General features: G+C 39.7%; 1 protein-coding gene across 3 annotated transcripts in view; it reads right to left on the reverse strand.

The window, feature by feature from the left end:
• gabra3 (gamma-aminobutyric acid type A receptor subunit alpha3) overlaps positions 1-17,813 on the reverse strand; it is a 109,531-nt gene that overhangs the window by 11,917 nt on the left and 79,801 nt on the right. For all 3 annotated transcript variants that reach the window (XM_035990992.1, XM_031310983.2, XM_035990993.1), the window contains 4 exons: positions 14,487-14,707; positions 3,679-3,761; positions 3,057-3,200; positions 238-390 (listed from right to left, as the gene is read on the reverse strand). In XM_035990992.1, coding sequence (XP_035846885.1) covers positions 238-390; positions 3,057-3,200; positions 3,679-3,761; positions 14,487-14,707 — 601 coding nt within the window. The remainder of the gene's footprint in view (positions 1-237; positions 391-3,056; positions 3,201-3,678; positions 3,762-14,486; positions 14,708-17,813) is intronic.

The raw sequence follows: 17,813 nt of genomic DNA on the forward strand, positions 1-17,813 counted from the left end.
CCCATGTGCACCCAAATGCAGCTATGTTTTGTACATCGTTATGTTAATTGGAACTTTCCAAGGGGAATCTTTTTTTAGCCCTCTACTTGTTTAGCAATTTGCTGAATCATCTGATGGTGAACAAATGCAATTTGTTTTGCCCATAATTTAAAAGCTCCATCAAATGATCTGAACTTTTTAAATCACTCATTTCCATCATTTCTTTTGGTTGTACCATGAACAGAAGAAGGCACTCACCAAATACAGTGCGAGCAGGAACCGATTCTCTGTTTAGCCAGAAGGAGACCTGAGACAGTATGACAGTCATGATGCACGGGAGGTAGGTTTGAATCACAAAATAGCCAATTTTCCTTTTCAAATGGAAATATGTTGTCATCACTACGTATTCTCCTAAGGGAGAGGAGAGAAACATAGAAAGAGAGGGAGAGAGAGAGAGAGACACACACACACACACACACACACAGGGTCATAATTATTAATACTATACCCAATTGGGAGCAACATAAGATGAAATATTCAAAGTAAGATTTATTAAAGTTAGAACATTTGCATCATCAAAGTAGCTCATATGATTGTCTTCAGCCCCCTATGAAAACCTAGAAAATGTTGCTTAAAAGACATTACGTGTTTAGAAAGATTCCAAAGAGGTTGTCATGTGTACTTTGAAAAAAGAAAAATAAAATAAATAAATAAATAATCACATAACTGACCTCAATTTCACTTCAGTTTAAACTAGGATCTTTTCAGACAAGCATAGAAGGTTGAATTTGAAAGGGTGGAAACAAATGAAATGACAGACGACCTCACTGATTTTAATGTTTTTGGTGCAGATGTGCATAATTGTCCTTTTTGTGAATGGGGTTAGAAGTCATGGCAAAGCAGAACCTGCACTATTCACATAAAAAAACTGAGGACAATTGGTGAGGTACAAAAGGTGAGGTACAAATGTTAATAGAAAAAAGTACTGGAAGTCTGGAAAATGAGCTTGTATGAAATACTGTTGCCCAATGTAGCTCCTTTTTTTTTAAATGTCAATATATCTGTCAATATATCTCTCTGAGCATCATAATGGTCCGAGAACTAAAATGGTGAGATATAAAATACTGAGGTAAAATGTGTTGTTTGTAATACGTCTTAATTTACGTTAAGCAACAATATTCCCTCATCACTTGAATATTTTGATTAAAGGAAGGTCTTTTAAAGGAATGCTCCACCAAAAATCTAGGCTGGAAAGATGGCTCTGAAACGTTGCTCGATCCTTTTGTGGAGGTCTGCTTTCCTCCACAAAGGATCAGTTCAACGTTCTCAGAGCCATCTTTCAACCACTGCCAAGCCTTTGATTCTCATGATATAGATTTTCAATGGAGTATTATTTTAAAGACATATCTATGTTTTCCTACAGTTCTCTTTGCTGTAGATGTGAAGAACATCTGCTTGCGTCATTCTTCTGACCCTTGATATTAAGCATTTCCTACAGCTCAGATTTTGTCACCAACGGCAGCAAATGTTCCCCTAAGCACCAGCTCTCATTGCCATGTCTGTAATCTGTGTTCCAAAGATATGAGAAAACCAGCCTCTCATTCCCTGAGGTGTCTTTTCAGAGCAGACTCTAACCAGAGCTGAACTGGCTCAAATCCTCCCATTCCCTTAGCTCACTGTAGTCCATTAGATTTAAAGTTTAAAGAAATGAGATTTTTTCACACCCACAAGCTGAACCAGTTCATTAAAGGAATCAGATTGACTCAACCTTGAATTTCTGTAACTGTAGCCAGACTTTAGTTGGTCCTCTGCAATTCACTTGACTTAAGGTTAAACCGCCAAACAGAACTAAGATAAAGATTTCTCTGTAGAGTTATAAAGTTCTGTTATTTCAACAGCTTTCAACACACTCTTACCTTGTAGCTTACCTCTTAAGAGCTGCACGAGCAAACAGCTTTACAAAAGAGGTTAAATCTCTCAAAATGGAAGGCCAGTGTGGCTCAGTTGTAAGCAATGCACTCTTTCAGTAATTGCAAACTGCCCCACTGAAGTAACCTTTTATCTATAGCTTTGCAGTAATCAGTACTTCCAACACCTTTTCCAGACTTCTTGCACTGTTACCTAAAGCTGGAGATTGATGTTGAAAATATTATATTGATGGCATTGAGCTGGCAACTCAGTGTCTTATCATAACTACTTATGAACATTATAAAAACACAGCACTTTGTCGGAACTGGTTGAACTCTATTATTTATTGCAAGATAATTGCTGTGAATTGCCTTTTTCTTCCTAGCGTTTTTCAGTACCCAGCCCTTACAGTACCTTGTTATTTTATCCCTTTATGTTAGTGTTGCCATATGCTTTAAGTCCCCCAATGGGGAAATATATAGAAAGTGATTTGATTGTGGGTGACAGATAAAAGGTTTCCTCAACAGTCTTAAATATGAGAATTTAAGATCACATTAATATGTAATCAAAAGCATGGGCTGGCAGATTTTCCTTTTTGTTTCTGTGCTTATTGAAGTTGACTCAGGGCTATAGCGCAAAACAGAATGGAAATAAGACTTTCACCTCTGGAACACCTCCTCGTATTATCTTTGTAAATACGCTGAATAGTTTCCCGAAAACCGAAAGTCATCATTTTCTCAAAAAATGCAAGCTGAATCCAAAATGACAGAAACTGGAGAAAGACTGTTACTAATAACAAACAAAAGAGTGCCAGTATATGTCAATAAAAAAAAGAAGGAAGGCAATTTAATTTACTACAAATTGTATGCAGAAAAACTAAAATAAGAGTTTATCTTTCAAAGGTAGGAGTTTCTTCCCATGACATACTCAATGTTGGTTCACTGCTTGCAGTATCCTCCATCAAAATAGAACTGGGTCTGCAAAAGCTGTCAAACTGCTGTAAAATGTTGCTTGGCTGTCCAGCCTGTTTACACTGCGGGCATACAAGCTTAGTGTAGTATGTTGTCTGGTTTAAGATGTAACTTTCAGCCTGTAAAACACACCAAATTGGATTTCATTTAAAGTACACTGTATACTACTCTCTGAGCTGAGAAAGGCATATAGTGTACCTGTGCTGGAACTGATGGTTTCTTTGCCAATAACGTGTCCCAGTAAGTCATACTGGTTCAGCCTGGAGCCATCTTCTGCAACAGCAACAGACCTCTCGTCTCCCTGGGTCCACAGGTAGATCACCTCGTTATTTGTGTAAGCATCTGGGCAACAGAGACAACAGTAATTGGCACAAAATAGCTGCAAAACAAATGACATTCCCCATCAGCCTAAGCTCTACTTTATATTTAGTACTACGAATTAGCAAATGGTAGCATGTTAACACGCTACACTAAAATGGTGGGCATGGTAAACATTACCTGCCAAATATCAGTAGTATAAGTACAGCCTCACAGAGCAAGTAGCATGGCTGTAGACTCTTAGGTAAGAATTGATCAAGATAATGTATCAAGGGAACTCTTACTTCAAGCCAGTGTTTGACTACTTGTGCTATGTTGCTAAAACAAACACTTCCTATGAAAGTTATCCCAAGATATCATATTCCTAGTGGTGAGTGCAGTTTGAGTCCTCTGAAGTTTTTCCAGGTCAACAAAGGCGCCTATCTCCTGCAGAGAACAATCACCACTGTTTCTGCAGTGGGATTTAAAGTTTGTTTTGTTGTGACCATCTGGACTGACTTACAACTTCCGAATTTCAGAGGACAGGCGTGTGCATCCATCGGGAAATCTTCTAGGTGCATGGGGCACTCGGCATGAATGGTCAACCTGAGGAGGGCAGAGGGGGAGAGACACAATACTCAACATGTCAGGCTGCAGTATGGTTGAGGCGGATGTTACAAACACATCATGACATAAATCACCAGAAACATTACAGTGTATTTTCAGACCAAAATTCATTGTCAGATATGAGATGAATGTCCCCTGAAATGTTTTGATGCTCCAGAAGAAGAAAATCAAAGTCTCTGTTTTTTTTTTTTTTTACATGACAAAGTAGCTGCCTTAATACCAGAGTACTCCAGCCATTTTAAAGCCACAGTGTGTGTTTGAAGGCCACAATGGTTACAATGGGTGCATATTGTGAGTGCAAGCTAAAATTTCACATGGTTGCATTCATGCTAGTACATGATAATCATAATCACTGGTGCCGACGCCGGCACTGCCCTACGCGCAGCGTGTGATGCAAGTGTACGTAGCGGTGCACAGTGTGATGTGTGTGTGTGTATGTTGCGACGTAGAACTTTATGAAAAAATCCATTTAGCTGTTTCCGTATTCCAAAAATCAAGCAGGTCTATAGCTGATTATTTTAAAAAGCAAAAGTAGGAGAGAGAGGAAGAGGCTGGTGTGGAGGGAGAGACAGCGAGAGGTTCCGACTTAGACGGCACTGATGATAAACGCTCAGGCAGGGAGAGACTGACTGAGCAAGCAAAGAAGAAAAAATACCACTTTCGACCATAATGGCTAACGCAGTGGTTGGGGTACGAGGGGAAAGCTATTGTGTGTGTGTGTGTGTGTGTGTGTGTGTGTATGCGTGTGCGTGTGCGCGTGCACATGCTCGTGTGCGTGTGGTAGGCAATCTGGCCCGCCCATTGCAGACAAATCTAAACTTGTTACTTGGGTCAACACAGTTTAAGATTGAAACTTTGGAGTTGCCTGACAGTAAGAAACGCAACTGAGCTGACACTGAGAGTTATACCTATGCAGATAAAGTTCAGATTAAAATATTTTGCAAATATCAAGTCTTGAGTCACTGTCCAACTTTAGCATCAATGCAAAACTAGAATATGCAAATTAACTGAGAGGGTCGGTAGCACCAATGCTACCAGTGAAAAAAGTATGGTGCCCTGCTTTATTGATCCCAAAAACAGGTGTTGCAGCAGCACTAGGACAGAAATAAGTAGGCTACAGATAAAGAAAAGTAAAAAATAAATATTAGATATAAGTTAAATAAGCAATAACCGTATAATAAAAATAAGAATAGAAATACAAATAGAAACTATACAAGATCTGTTTAACTCAAGATTACAAGGCAAGCTGTACAAATAGTATAGTACCTATAACCAGTGTTTTTAAACTTATATAATAGTACAGTACTGTCTCAAGTGAAGTGACATATCGGTGTGATTTACTAGGGATGTAATCGGATCGATACATATCAATTCAATCCTCAATGATCCAATATTATCGAAAGAAATTGAAAATATCGATACATTTTGTCATCTTTAAGATGCGCCTTTATTTTGAAATTCTCACTTTATATATATTTTTTATTAAAAAGAGTAGTTTGTTTTTTAATTTAAATGGACATTGTATCGTGGTAAACTTTGTGATATCAGCAAATATTGTATTGTTGTCCAAAGAATCGATATATTGTATCGTAATAAAACGTTTGATTTACACCCCTAGTGATTAGTAGCTGATATTCATGTAGAGTTTTTTATATATAGATAGATAGATAGATAGATAGATAGATAGATCTATATAAAACTCTACATGTGTATATATATATCTCTATCGATCGATATATAGATTGATCGATAGATATGTGTGTGTATATGTAGAATATATATATATATAATATATTTAAGTAATGCTACTAAGTGTTTGTCTGTGTTACTATGGAAATATAATATAGTAAATAATGTAATAGAACAGTGTAAGATATTGATGTATTTGGTGTGCAGTACTTGTGTGTTGTAAAAACTGGAGACATTGCACTCTGTCCTCCCTCATGTACCACCAGTGGTAATGAGTGCTCAGTTGACTGACAACAGAGAACAAACCTCCAGAGAGCACCAGAGTTTATTTAATTTGGTCAGATGGCTGGGCCGCAAAATGCACTCTGTAAGTAAATAGAGAAATGGAGCATATTATCTCACTCATACATGTTTAATCAACATGGGGATTACATTTGCTGCGTTCAAACAAAACAGCAACCATAAAGCCATCCCACCGTGGACTGAGGTACTCATAAATGGACCACAAACTGGGTTTTTGTAACTCAGTTACAACATTTATAGTCCATCCATCAATTCAAAATTGCGTTATTTGAGCAACCTGGGATAGGCACAGAATATCTGTCCAAGTAAATATAGTTAGTATATGTATACTTGTCATTTGTAAAACATGTAAGGTATGCTGAATATAGCTTAACCACTTCTACAGTTTCATGCTTGTCAATCAATCAATTTCATTTGTCACATGAAATCATATGAGGTACATTCCCAGTGAAATGTTATCCCATCAGCTCTTTAGATTATTTTTTCCCTTTATTTGATAGTGACAGTGGATAGACAGGAAAGGGGGGAGAGAGATGGGGGGTGACACGCAGCAAAGGGCTGCAGGTCGGACTCAAACTCGGGCTGCTGCGAAGGACTCAGCCTACATGGGGCACATGCTCTACATGGGTGAGCTAGAGGTCGCCCCCCCATAAGCTCTTTAAACTTGTGCATGATTCATCATAAAGCAGAATGAGTCACCCGGATAAATTGCACCGGCACTCCAGGATCCAGCCAAGTCTCGATGAAAGGACATCACGAAGGCCACCTAGCTCACTGTCGGATGCCTGCACATTGGCTAGCACGCTTGCCTTAGTGCCCCCTCTGATGTAGAGCTGGAGATGGACGCAGAGATGGTCTTGCTTGTCCACGTAGTCGGGATCGTAGCCATAGGACATAGCTGATAGCCATCTTCACCTTTTTCTCTGTTTACTCTGATGTTTACATCTGAAAACCTTGACCGGCCAGGCTAGCAGAGTCAGCAGGAGACCGGTGAGATGATTTCCCTATCCTCATGAGCGACTCGTAGTCTTGAGATGGCCGCAGACATGGTCTTGCCAGCTTGAGCTCATCTTCTCCACTTTTTCCTTAAGTGTTTACATTTGAAAACTTCACTGGCCAGCTGTCTAGCTAGGCTAGCAGAGTCAGCAGGTTAGCAGAGTCGGCAGGAGAATGGCAAGTTGATTTTCCGATCCTGATGAGCGACTCATAGCCTCATGCCGTCACTAACCAAGGTCACTCACATAAAGCACAACTAATATTTGTAAAATAGACAATTCAGCACAAATTCTGCAGAGCTGACGGGCAGGTGACTGGAGAGTTCTGCGCCTTTTAGATTCGTATTGTATGAGTTAGTGTTGTAGTACTCAATATTGGTCTTGGTCTTAAGACCAGTCTCAAGACCACTTTTTGAAGGTCTTGGTCTTGTCTCGGAATGTCTGGCACTGGTCTGGTCCTGGTCTTGACTCGGTCTTAACCCCTCAAAGTCTTGGTCTTGATACACTCTGGTCTTGGTGATGACTTGATCTCGGTTTAGGTGGTCTTGACTACAATACTGGTATGAGTCATTGAACTATATGTATTGTATGCCTTTGTGCCAGATTTGACATGTAAACTTGTATATTATATAAAGAGCATGATAAAAGAAGTAATTTAGTCTCAGTTTCATGTTGTATTGCAGCCCTAGTGTTAAAACTAGTAACATCACGAACCACTTCTATAGACAAACTATAAAAATAAAAAAATATACACACCCTCAAGGCTGCTTTATTGTGCTGCCGCATTACTGATAAGTGGCTCTGTAACTACATGAATAAATGCAATACAACATAAATCAAATGTGAGCAATGCACCGCTGCCTATCATACAGCACCTAAAGCAGCAACTAATTGATGAAATTCATCTCATTCCTAGGCCGTACTGACATTCTGACAGAAACAAAGGCAAATAAGTAAAAGATACAGATAACAAAAGAGGCTGTCTTAGTGCAATGACAACTTAATATGAAGTAAAAGGAAGCAAGACTGAGTCTAAAACCATGCTAGCAGCTCGTGAGGCTGTACGTACTGTAGACATATCAGTGCTTTTCATTTGCTAATTAGCACAAAACACATGGTACAACTGAGACTGATGGTAATTAGGTTTTACAGGTATTTGGTCATAAACTAAATTATCGGAAACATTGAAATTCTGACCTGATGATGCTAGATGAAAAGTTATGGGATCATTAAGTTACTACTGATTTCAGTCAGGACCAAAGTGGTGGACCGACCACCATTGCCATCACTATAGCCATGCCACTTACATGGTTAAAAAGCAAGATTGGGGAGCCTGGATAGCTCACCTGGTAGAGCGTGCGCCACATGTACAAAGGCTCAGTCCTTGTCGCAGCGGCCGCAGGTTCGACTCCGACCTGCGGCTCTTTGCTGCATGTCATTCTCTCTCTCTCTCTCTCTCCCCTTTCACAACTTCAGCTGTCCTATATAATAAAGGCCTAAAATGCCCAAAATATTATCTTTAAAAAAAGACCGACAGTAAAGTATAAAGTACAGACAGTTTATTTAGTTTTCTATATACCAGATGTAACATGTTAAAAAAATAAATTTAAAATAAAATCGATCCAACCATAGTTAATAAGTCTGTGCTTTAAGACAGCATTGCACCAACAGTTGTATTTGTTTTTGGTTGGTGGTTCGTCAGCTGTTTGGTCCAATTTTGTCATTTAAGAATAAATAAATTCTTGCAAATGTTTTAACCAAAAATATACACCACTGCCTTTGATGGGTACATTTTCAACTTTTCATGAATTAATATTCTCCATCAGGGGAACCAAATTGTTTTAGTTACCACATAGAGTTGAACTGAGAATGAGTGCTAAATGCTCTCACACAAAAATGGGACTGCGGCAGCACTGGCGGACAATACCAGCTCCCTCAATGCAAAAATAATGATGCAGTCCTGCAGAGCAGAGGCCTTCACAGCATTTGTCAGTTCAGATGCTGTAGACGTGCTGATTAGATGGATTTAAGCGGTTCTTTAGTGAGGAGTGTAAATCAACACAAGGTACTATGGTGATGCACCTCAGACTAAACTTTCTATAAACATAGATGGGTTTAAATCCTAAAGTAATACCTGTGATGAGTGCTTAGGGAAATTTTAAGTTATCAGTCTCTCCTTTGGAGTGTTACCCAGTGCCTTAAACAATACAGCCAAATATACTTTTAGACCACCTTCATCATCAGCCAATGCTCCATTATGAAGGTAAGGCAGAATTAAACCCTTACAAAATTCTTACAAGTACCTCTTTTAAAAAAAAAAAAAACATTGGATAATAGCCTTAGGATTTCTTATATTTTGTAGTGTCAGGTAAAATAGAAATGGTCAAAAAGAATAATTTCTAGCTTTTAATACTGTAAATAAACCACAGGATCTGAATAAACCCCATTGAAAATACAACACAAGTTTTGATTGGTGGCTTGTTATTACAAGGACAGTTATTAGAGCTCTGATGTCTTTCTTGGCCTTGGCAGAACTGCCACCACATCACAAATCTACTCATGTGGGACTACAACTAAAATTCATTTTCACTTTTGGAAAATCAATACTGACCTTGTGGACGAGCTTCATAAAAGTATTTCTTTTTAAGTGATTCAAGGCTCTGACGCAAAGGCTGATTGACAGAGCCACTGATTAGATGGGTTGAAACCAACACATTATTTTTGCTCCAGGCGTGTAGATAATGGTGCTCACTCACTGACTGTGACTGTCTTGGTAGCTGATTGCTACTTGCAGTGTATTTTAATACAATTACAATGGCCCTCTTTGATCAAGTGATTATTCATTGAGTTGTCTCTGTTATCTGACAGATGAAATGATCTGATGTGATCCAGATAGCTGCTGCAAAAAACTCCTGGCAACTTAATTTTGAATCCCTGGACTTTTCATCCATCACCACCTGACATATTATATGTGGTATGAGGTGAAATGTCTTAAATTCTATTGGATGAATTGCCATTAATGATTGTTAAAGATATTCATGTCCCACTCAGGATGACTTGTAATAACTTTGGTGATCTACTGACTTTTCATCTAGCACCATCAGCAGGTACAAATTAAGAATCTTTTTGTCCCATACTTTGGGACATGATCAATTACCTGCAAAACTAATGACATCCCCTCTAGAGGTGGAAATTATGAAGCACTTTGTTGATTTGAGTCATTTAGTTAATTTCAGTTCAAACATTCATATAGTCACTGACTGCGTAGTTCATTTGCTTTTTTTTTTTATAGGCTAATTGATCACACCACTGTTCAACGCATCACCTTTCATTACACAGTTACATCCTATGTGTTGCTTGTTCAAGCTGTTCATTTCAGTACAAAACTAGGTCAATACAAGCAATGTCTGTAAGGTTAAGGGTTCACCTGACAACTATTTGCAACAGTTGTTTCTATGGTGTTCACTGTTTTTCTCTTTTAAAGCAACACCAAAGCACTTTTCCTCTTCGGTCCCCCTACAGGTTGGAAGCAGAATTGTCCATTACCGCTGTCATTCAAAATACAGATCCGCTACCCGATCTGGCAAACTTGCATAGTGTGGTTATAGCCGATAGAGGGCCGCAAAGCGAATGCAGAAGTGCCGTTCACCCTGTTACGAGTTGATGAACCACTGAAACGATTTTGGAAACATTATTTTAAGGTACAAAAGAATCTTTGGTGTTGCTTTAACTAGGGCTGGGTACCAAATGTAATACTTTTTTAGGCACTGACCAAATTGCCTCTAAAGTATCGAGAAATGCCTCATCATTCAATATCCAATTTCAAGACCTAAGGAGTAAATCTCATCAGCGTCACTGAGCCAATAAGCATGCTGCATGCTTCTACCAAGATCTAATAATGTTTGTAATTGGCTGTCTAGTGACACGCAGGAAAAACTCTACGTTACGCACGGAGACAGGGCTCACGTAGTAGGAGCTGAAAATGTTGTAATTTCTTTTTGTTTTATAAAATTGGTATTGAAAAAGTATCGTTTAGCAACCGGTATCGAAGTCACGGTATTGGTACCACTATGGAAATTTTTTTAACGATAACCAGCCCTGCTTTTAACTAGCTTTTAACTAGGCAGTAATGTACTGTGTATCACGGCTGAGCTGACAGCGCTGCTTTCAGTCACCAGTGAGAAGCTCTACTGCTAAAAGCTACTGATTCAGTCAGTAAAAATGTTGATTCAGTATAGTCCGTTCAGTTTGAAGATTCTGTGTCAAACATTTGTTTGTACATGTACCTAACACTAACGCCTTTTACGTTTAGTGCTCAGTAGCAAATTAAAATTAAACTGGTGAACATGGCTAATATTATACCTGCTGAACATGAGCATGTCGGTGTTATCACTAGGTGCAAGTTAGTGTGCTAACATTCACATTTAGCTTAAAGCATTGCTATGCTTAAGTACACGGACATGGCCGTAGACTTTTTAGCCTGGTAAAGTGCAATAGAGCTAAACAGTGACCACCCACTTAAAAAATGTGTTTTTTCAAAACAACATTTTGAAAACTGTAAAAAAGGCTAAGGTACAAGACTGTGTACAGAAACTGTCATAGACTTCAGTGGCAGAAGCTTGCTCTAACCGTTCGCAGGTTCGGGGGTGCAGTAAACATTTCCATGGTAACAACATAGACTGTATATAAGAATGGACCAACAGATCCCGTTGCTCTGGACGGAGACCAGTGAAGGCCTTTAGAAGCACTTTTCCGGTGAGCGCTGAGCGTTACTGCGCAGCCTCCAACTGAGAGAAACGACGTAAATGTGACGTGAGCAACGTGTCTGAAAGTTGGAAGTCTTCTGGTAGCTGTGCCAAGAGAAATCTCAATCATTCCCAATCTTGCAGAGACGGAGAGTGTAGGTATATGTAAGGAGATAACATAGACACAGGCTAATTATTGATCACTAAAATGATAGTTAACATTAGTAATTAAACTTAAACAGCTAATGGAAGTCCAAACTGCCTGCGAGCTTCTCCTGTACTATACGGTAATTCCTCTACTATGCGACAGTAAGTCTCGTGGTTATGACCCAATCGTTAGCCTATTTTTATAAAAACGTCTACTACGGAGCCATAACGTGAGGTACAAGGTTATGGAGCCTTTTATACATTGTCGTGTTTCTTTAGAAATAAACAATGGACAAATAAAGTCTTTAAACGCTTCAGATGTAAAGTTATTCTCTGTCAAAGTGACGCCAAAATGAATGGCAGTCAATGGAATGCTAATGGGGGATGATCGCTTTGTAGCATCAAAATGGCGCCATAGGAGATTCGAGCTTACCCCCTTGGGTAACAACGAGTTCAAACAATCAGAGACATCGCTGTTACGGTTAGGATTGTGGGTAGTGTAGTATTTCTCCATAAGATTACAAATTAAGGTTGATTTCATACGGACTCGTGGCTTCTACAGGAGCAGACACTTTTGTTTCACAACCTCGAAGCTCGTGGTCAGTTTACGTTGGATGGTTTTAGACATTATGACTAGGCCTGTCGCGATAGTCAATAAATCAATTAATCGCATGATAAATAAAAATTAGCTCGATAATTTTTCCGGCCGCGATAATTTCCATTTGCATGCTTGTTTGTTTTCCTCTGCCGCCACGGTATCAGAAATAGGGCAGACGCACAACAGGGTTTCCGCTAGGGCTGAACGATTAATTGCATTTGCGATAATATCGCGATATGTTAAAACGCGATTTCCTAATCGCAAAGGCTGCGATTTGGTCACATGACTCGCGAGAGCAAATCAGTCTGCACTCCACAGAGAAAGCATCAACTAGCACGCTAACGCTACGCCGTACCTTGAGCTGATTTCTGTCATTCAAACAACTCTGAGTTGTAGTTTAAAACTTTTACAGCCATTTTAATAAAATGAAGGGTTTTATTCGGGCTTGAGTCCATACATGCAGTTAATGGATACAGACACGCAGAACTGAAGGCTCGGTTGGCAACGATTAGCTCTGATTAGCGGTTAGCTCCGGTTAGCGGTTAGCTCCGTTATAAAGATATGAGTGGAGGAGCTGCCACTGAGAGGGGTAACAACCAGACTGATAAATGACGTTCGGGGAGCTTTCACAGCAGCGTGGCCGCGGTGTTTCAACAGTTTTATTAGTACAGTTAATCCCACGGCAAGAACACCAGCAACTAGCTAACGTAACGATAGCCTCTCTGAGAGGCAACTTCACGAGGGGGAGGGGCTGGAGGTAGCTCCTCTCTGTGCACTGTAAAAAATTACACGTGTGTGTGTGTGTGTGTGTGTGTGTGTGTGTGGATATATACTATATTTTTACTTATTTAACTGTCTAGTGTGTAATTGTGTGTTCATACTATAAATTATTATATTATTATTCTTTGTTGAATAATACAGAAGACTAAGAGCTTAAAAAAATAATCGAATCGCAATCGCAATATTTGGGAAAAAAATTGCAATTAGATTATTTTCAAAAATCGTTCAGCCCTAGTTTCCGCTATGTACACCGCGCACCACCGCTCCTTCAGCTGTTTATGAAAAGTCATAAAGTCGTAATTACACGACTCTGCAGAGCCGTCTGCTCTACTGAATCAAGCGAACTGTCATCCGCTCTCTCTCCCCTTTAGGGTGAGCAACTGGAACAGTGACAGGACGTCATCACTCGCAAAGTCATGGCAACCAAATAAACAACAGGGCGAGTACTACTTGTCACTCAATCTTAGGCAAAGTGACAAACAGCGACAAAAGCCGCGACATGAAATCCGCACTCACGCGGGTCCCGTTAAATATGACAGCTACAGTTTATTGGAAAATAGCGTTGTGGACACTGAAGTTGATGAATTTACCGTTTATCAGACCCCAGATGAGACAAAAAGCTAACGTTAGTGAACACTGCGGTGACTCCCGCTGCAGGAGAACGCTGTATTCCTCCGACACGCTGTGTTAACGTTACTGTTTTAAAACCGTTTTCCAGGTTAGTGGGGGTGCATACCGCTCAAAACCAACACGAAAAACGTAGTAATGTTCCTTCAGCATTTTGTTTTGTTGTTAAACTGTGTGTAAAATGAGCGGTGACGTTAAATCACCGGTTTCAGGTAACGGCACCCTAGGGTACCATCTATTTGCTGGATGGTTTCAAGCTAACGGTTGGTAGCTAACATTAGCAGATAAGCCTGTTGACAGCGACGTTATTGTTCATATTTTGGCACAATGTTTCTGACCGTAGTAGTGGTCATAGTGACTGAAAGTGTGATGTGAGATGCTAAAAATAAACTACACGCTGTTTTCAGGTAACGTTAACGTTTTGATTGTGTTTGGTTTTTATTCCAGTGCATTTTTTGTTAACCGAGACTGAGAGTCCATTTTGGTTGTTTTGTTAATTTATTGTGGATATTCAAAATGTCTTCCAGTTCCAGTGTTAAATATTCTTTTTGAGTTTATTGATCTTTGAAAAGGTGTGCATTATTAAGCCATAATCATATTAGATGAAAACGGTCTCTCAATGACAATATTATCGTTTATCGCAATAATTTCTGGGACCATTTATCGTCCAGCAAAATTTGTTATTGTGACAGGCCTAATTATGACTAATAATCAAAATCCTTATGGATAAAATGAATGGGATTTTTACTTCCGGAACCACACTGTTAAGCTCTATACTCGCATACAAAGAAGTGGTAGTCATTTTTAAAAAGTGGCTCACCTCATCGTGTAGAGAAGCGTTCCGTTGTCGACTAGTCGTAGCAGTTTGTTAGGAGTCGTCATGTTGTGGGCCACTGATTTCTTTCCGTTGTGGAAAAATGTATCCGGAGTCCATATCTTACTGGCCAGGAGGTTGTTGAGGGGTAAAACTTGCATGGGCCCGTCAAACTTCAGCCTCTCGTCCCTCCAACTCTGACGGAAGAAGACATCAATGGTGTACTCCTGAGGGGAACAGAGTGCAAAAGATTAGTTGGCAAGATAACAGTTTAAATTGAAGTAATCCATTTGGTTGTAATATTTAACCCTTTAACATCCTTTGTATGGCAGACCCGTTGACATCAACGCAGGAAAAGCACAGGTAGAATAAAGATTGTTAGTTATGGCTGCATTCCGTATACTGTAGGTGAGCCGTTCCAGGGCTCTGGTATTATGCAGACTCAGTCTTACCGGGAAACTTAATGGACATGTTTTTCAGTCACTGTGGTCAATTTTCAAAAAGACGCCATGTCACAAGGGATAAAAGACCAAAAGAAAATCTAACCCAGGAATTATTAAAGGGAATAAAATCAGAATGTATGATGTAGACTGTATGTGAAAGTAGTCATTGTAAAAGTAGTCATTGTTTTTAATAAGTGTGCCATGCTTTATCATCTGCAAACAACAAACGGCTTCAACAAAAAAAAACTGGCCAGCACATGTATTATCTGTCCAAGAGTATACATGTGCGCACACAAATATACATTACACCAGTTTTTGTAGAGAAATATTGTGCTTTTTAAAGTTATGCATTCCTGCATTACGAAAATTACTACTTTGTTAACAATGTACTGTTTACCTTTTATGCCTAACCATAGACTTAGACACAAATGAGCATCAGCGAGAAACCTTGTAATACATTTGCTTCATGATTAATTAATATGCAACAAAGTATTTCTGTGTTGTCACCAACACACAAAAAAACTAAATAAAATACAAGAATGCAGGAAGTAGCCATTCAAAAGGAATTTATTTCACATTATTCATTTAATAGGACTCGGACTTCATTTAATCAGACTTTCCTCATCAGCTGCGTACAGTGGATGTGCAGACTGAACTCCGATGGAAATAAGCTGTATCTCGCATGACATTGCTGGTGATCAATAAAAGCATGGCGTATGCGTTTCTCACTCATTGACTTTGTGCTTTGGCTCGTACGGTGAAAGGTTATGCGTGCTGCACTGCTCAGCGTTGAGCTCTCCCTAAGAGAGTGGCTTTAACAACAGGAAGCCATCATCCTCAGCAGGAGAGGTGTACAGCTTCCACTCAACACATCAACACGGCTCCTCTAAACAGCGCAGGCTGGACGTCTGTTAATGGATGTGATTGACCTCCAGGCGGCTTGCATACAGTACCATAAAACAATTACACTGCTCCTGTCCTCACAACAGTGCTCTAAATAAGGCCCGCAGAGAGCTTAACAGACAGACAATAGCAAAAGTGTGACAAACCCGTGTTTTCCTCACCCCCTTAATTCATTTTACCACTTATTGAGTTACGTTCCTCCTTTAATCAGTTTGTTAATGTCTAAGGTGTCTACAATCTCTACACATCGAATATAAAACAGGGATGGAAAGAGTGATAGAATATCATAGTCAAGTAAAAGTACTTGCTTTAAGGACATTTTCCTTTAAAAAGTTAACAGTATATGATGATGATGCTTTAAAATAAAACTATTAAATGAAATAACACCTTCAGACTACAAAATAAATTGCATTAACATGTCAAAGTATACAGCACCTTATTAGAATTAACCAGCAATGGGGACTACTTAATTTAAATCAAACACAAATGACAGAAATAGATAAAAAAAAGAGCTATGGACACTGCGGTGGGTGCAACAAGCATTTTTAGGCTAAATACATTAAATAAGCTCCCACTTTAACAGCAGAATAAAGCATCACCAGGGCAGCCAACACAGAGGTTCATACATAATATAAACTCCACAGCAGCTACAGCCTACAAACAACATATTAAAAGTGTCAGGGAGTGTCACTTAAATGGCCCATTTGTGTGAGGTCCTGTTGTGTTATTTAACCAGCCAAAAAGTATATTTCACAATTGTTGTTTTCCGTCAGATCGTTTTATAGATCTCGACATTTCCGACCGCACTTGAAGGCTGCTTCATTTCACAGAGAAAGAGAGAAAGAAAAGAGACGGATCTTTTTTGTTGCAAGAAACAGCTGTTACACAAACTCCTGGGCAGTTCATTCGTTGGGTTTCATTTTTTAACCCTTACTGTGTTTAAAACTTACTTGTGGCAGCGATAGAGGCAGTGATGCTTCCTGTTTACTGTACAGGACTTTCACACCGCCTCATAACGGACTGACAAGTCTGATTGCCGGTTACATGATTGGCCACTGCAGCGTGACGTCGGGTTGCGTTTCTTTAACTTTTTGCCGCAGGCCGCTGCGGTTTTTTTCCGGCTACCCCTTGCTGCCCCCACCGCGTCAGTCTAAACTCTCTACCCCCATTCAAAATGAATGGGCAGACCTGCGTTTTTGCCGCACTGAGGACCGATGCAGTCCGTGTGAATGCATGCTTGTCCATTCCATAATGACGTCATTCTTAACCTCTGTGTTCACGGAGCTCTGCTCGGCTGCTTATATATACTGTACACCTTTCTTTAGTACTTGAAATTAGAGAGAGAGAGAGAGAGAGATGCAAGTAAAATTAATGTCTATTAAAAATTCTCAAAAGGTACATTTACTCTCTTCTAGTCTCGCTTTGCCAGACCTTCCTCAACAACGCTGCGGAGGAGGGTCTGGCTAGTCCACACAGCATTCCAGGATGGGAGAAAAACGTGCTCTGGTTTATTGGCATTTCTTTAAACCTATCAAAATTGTCTTGGGTGGCGCTCAGTGCTGCACGGAGCCCCGGTGCCGCTGGAAAATAGCCTCGGGAAGAAATCAAAGATCAAAAGTTGTTTTAGTCGTGCAACAGAAAACTCAGATTGGACAGATAGTCTAGCTAGCTGTCTGGATTTATCCTGCAGAGATCTGAGGAGCAGTTAACCATAGTCCTCAGAAATCCACCAGAGTTTAGAATGCCAACACAAAGATTTAGGTAACAGAAATCCGGTCAAAAAAAAAAAAAAAGGACATACGGCCGAACTTCCGGCGGCAATGGGGCAATGCCGGAAGTGGAAGGTCGTGGATATAGACTAACTCTCTTCCTAAATTTAAAAAGTAATTATCTACTTGACATTAATTATTCCACAGTTTGGTCGTGAATTAGATGCCCAGTGCAGACAACAAAGGACTCTCCAGGTCACAAGAAAGACTGATGAACA

Source organism: Sander lucioperca, chromosome 13 (assembly GCF_008315115.2).
Source record: "Sander lucioperca isolate FBNREF2018 chromosome 13, SLUC_FBN_1.2, whole genome shotgun sequence".
Taxonomy (NCBI): domain Eukaryota; kingdom Metazoa; phylum Chordata; class Actinopteri; order Perciformes; family Percidae; genus Sander; species Sander lucioperca.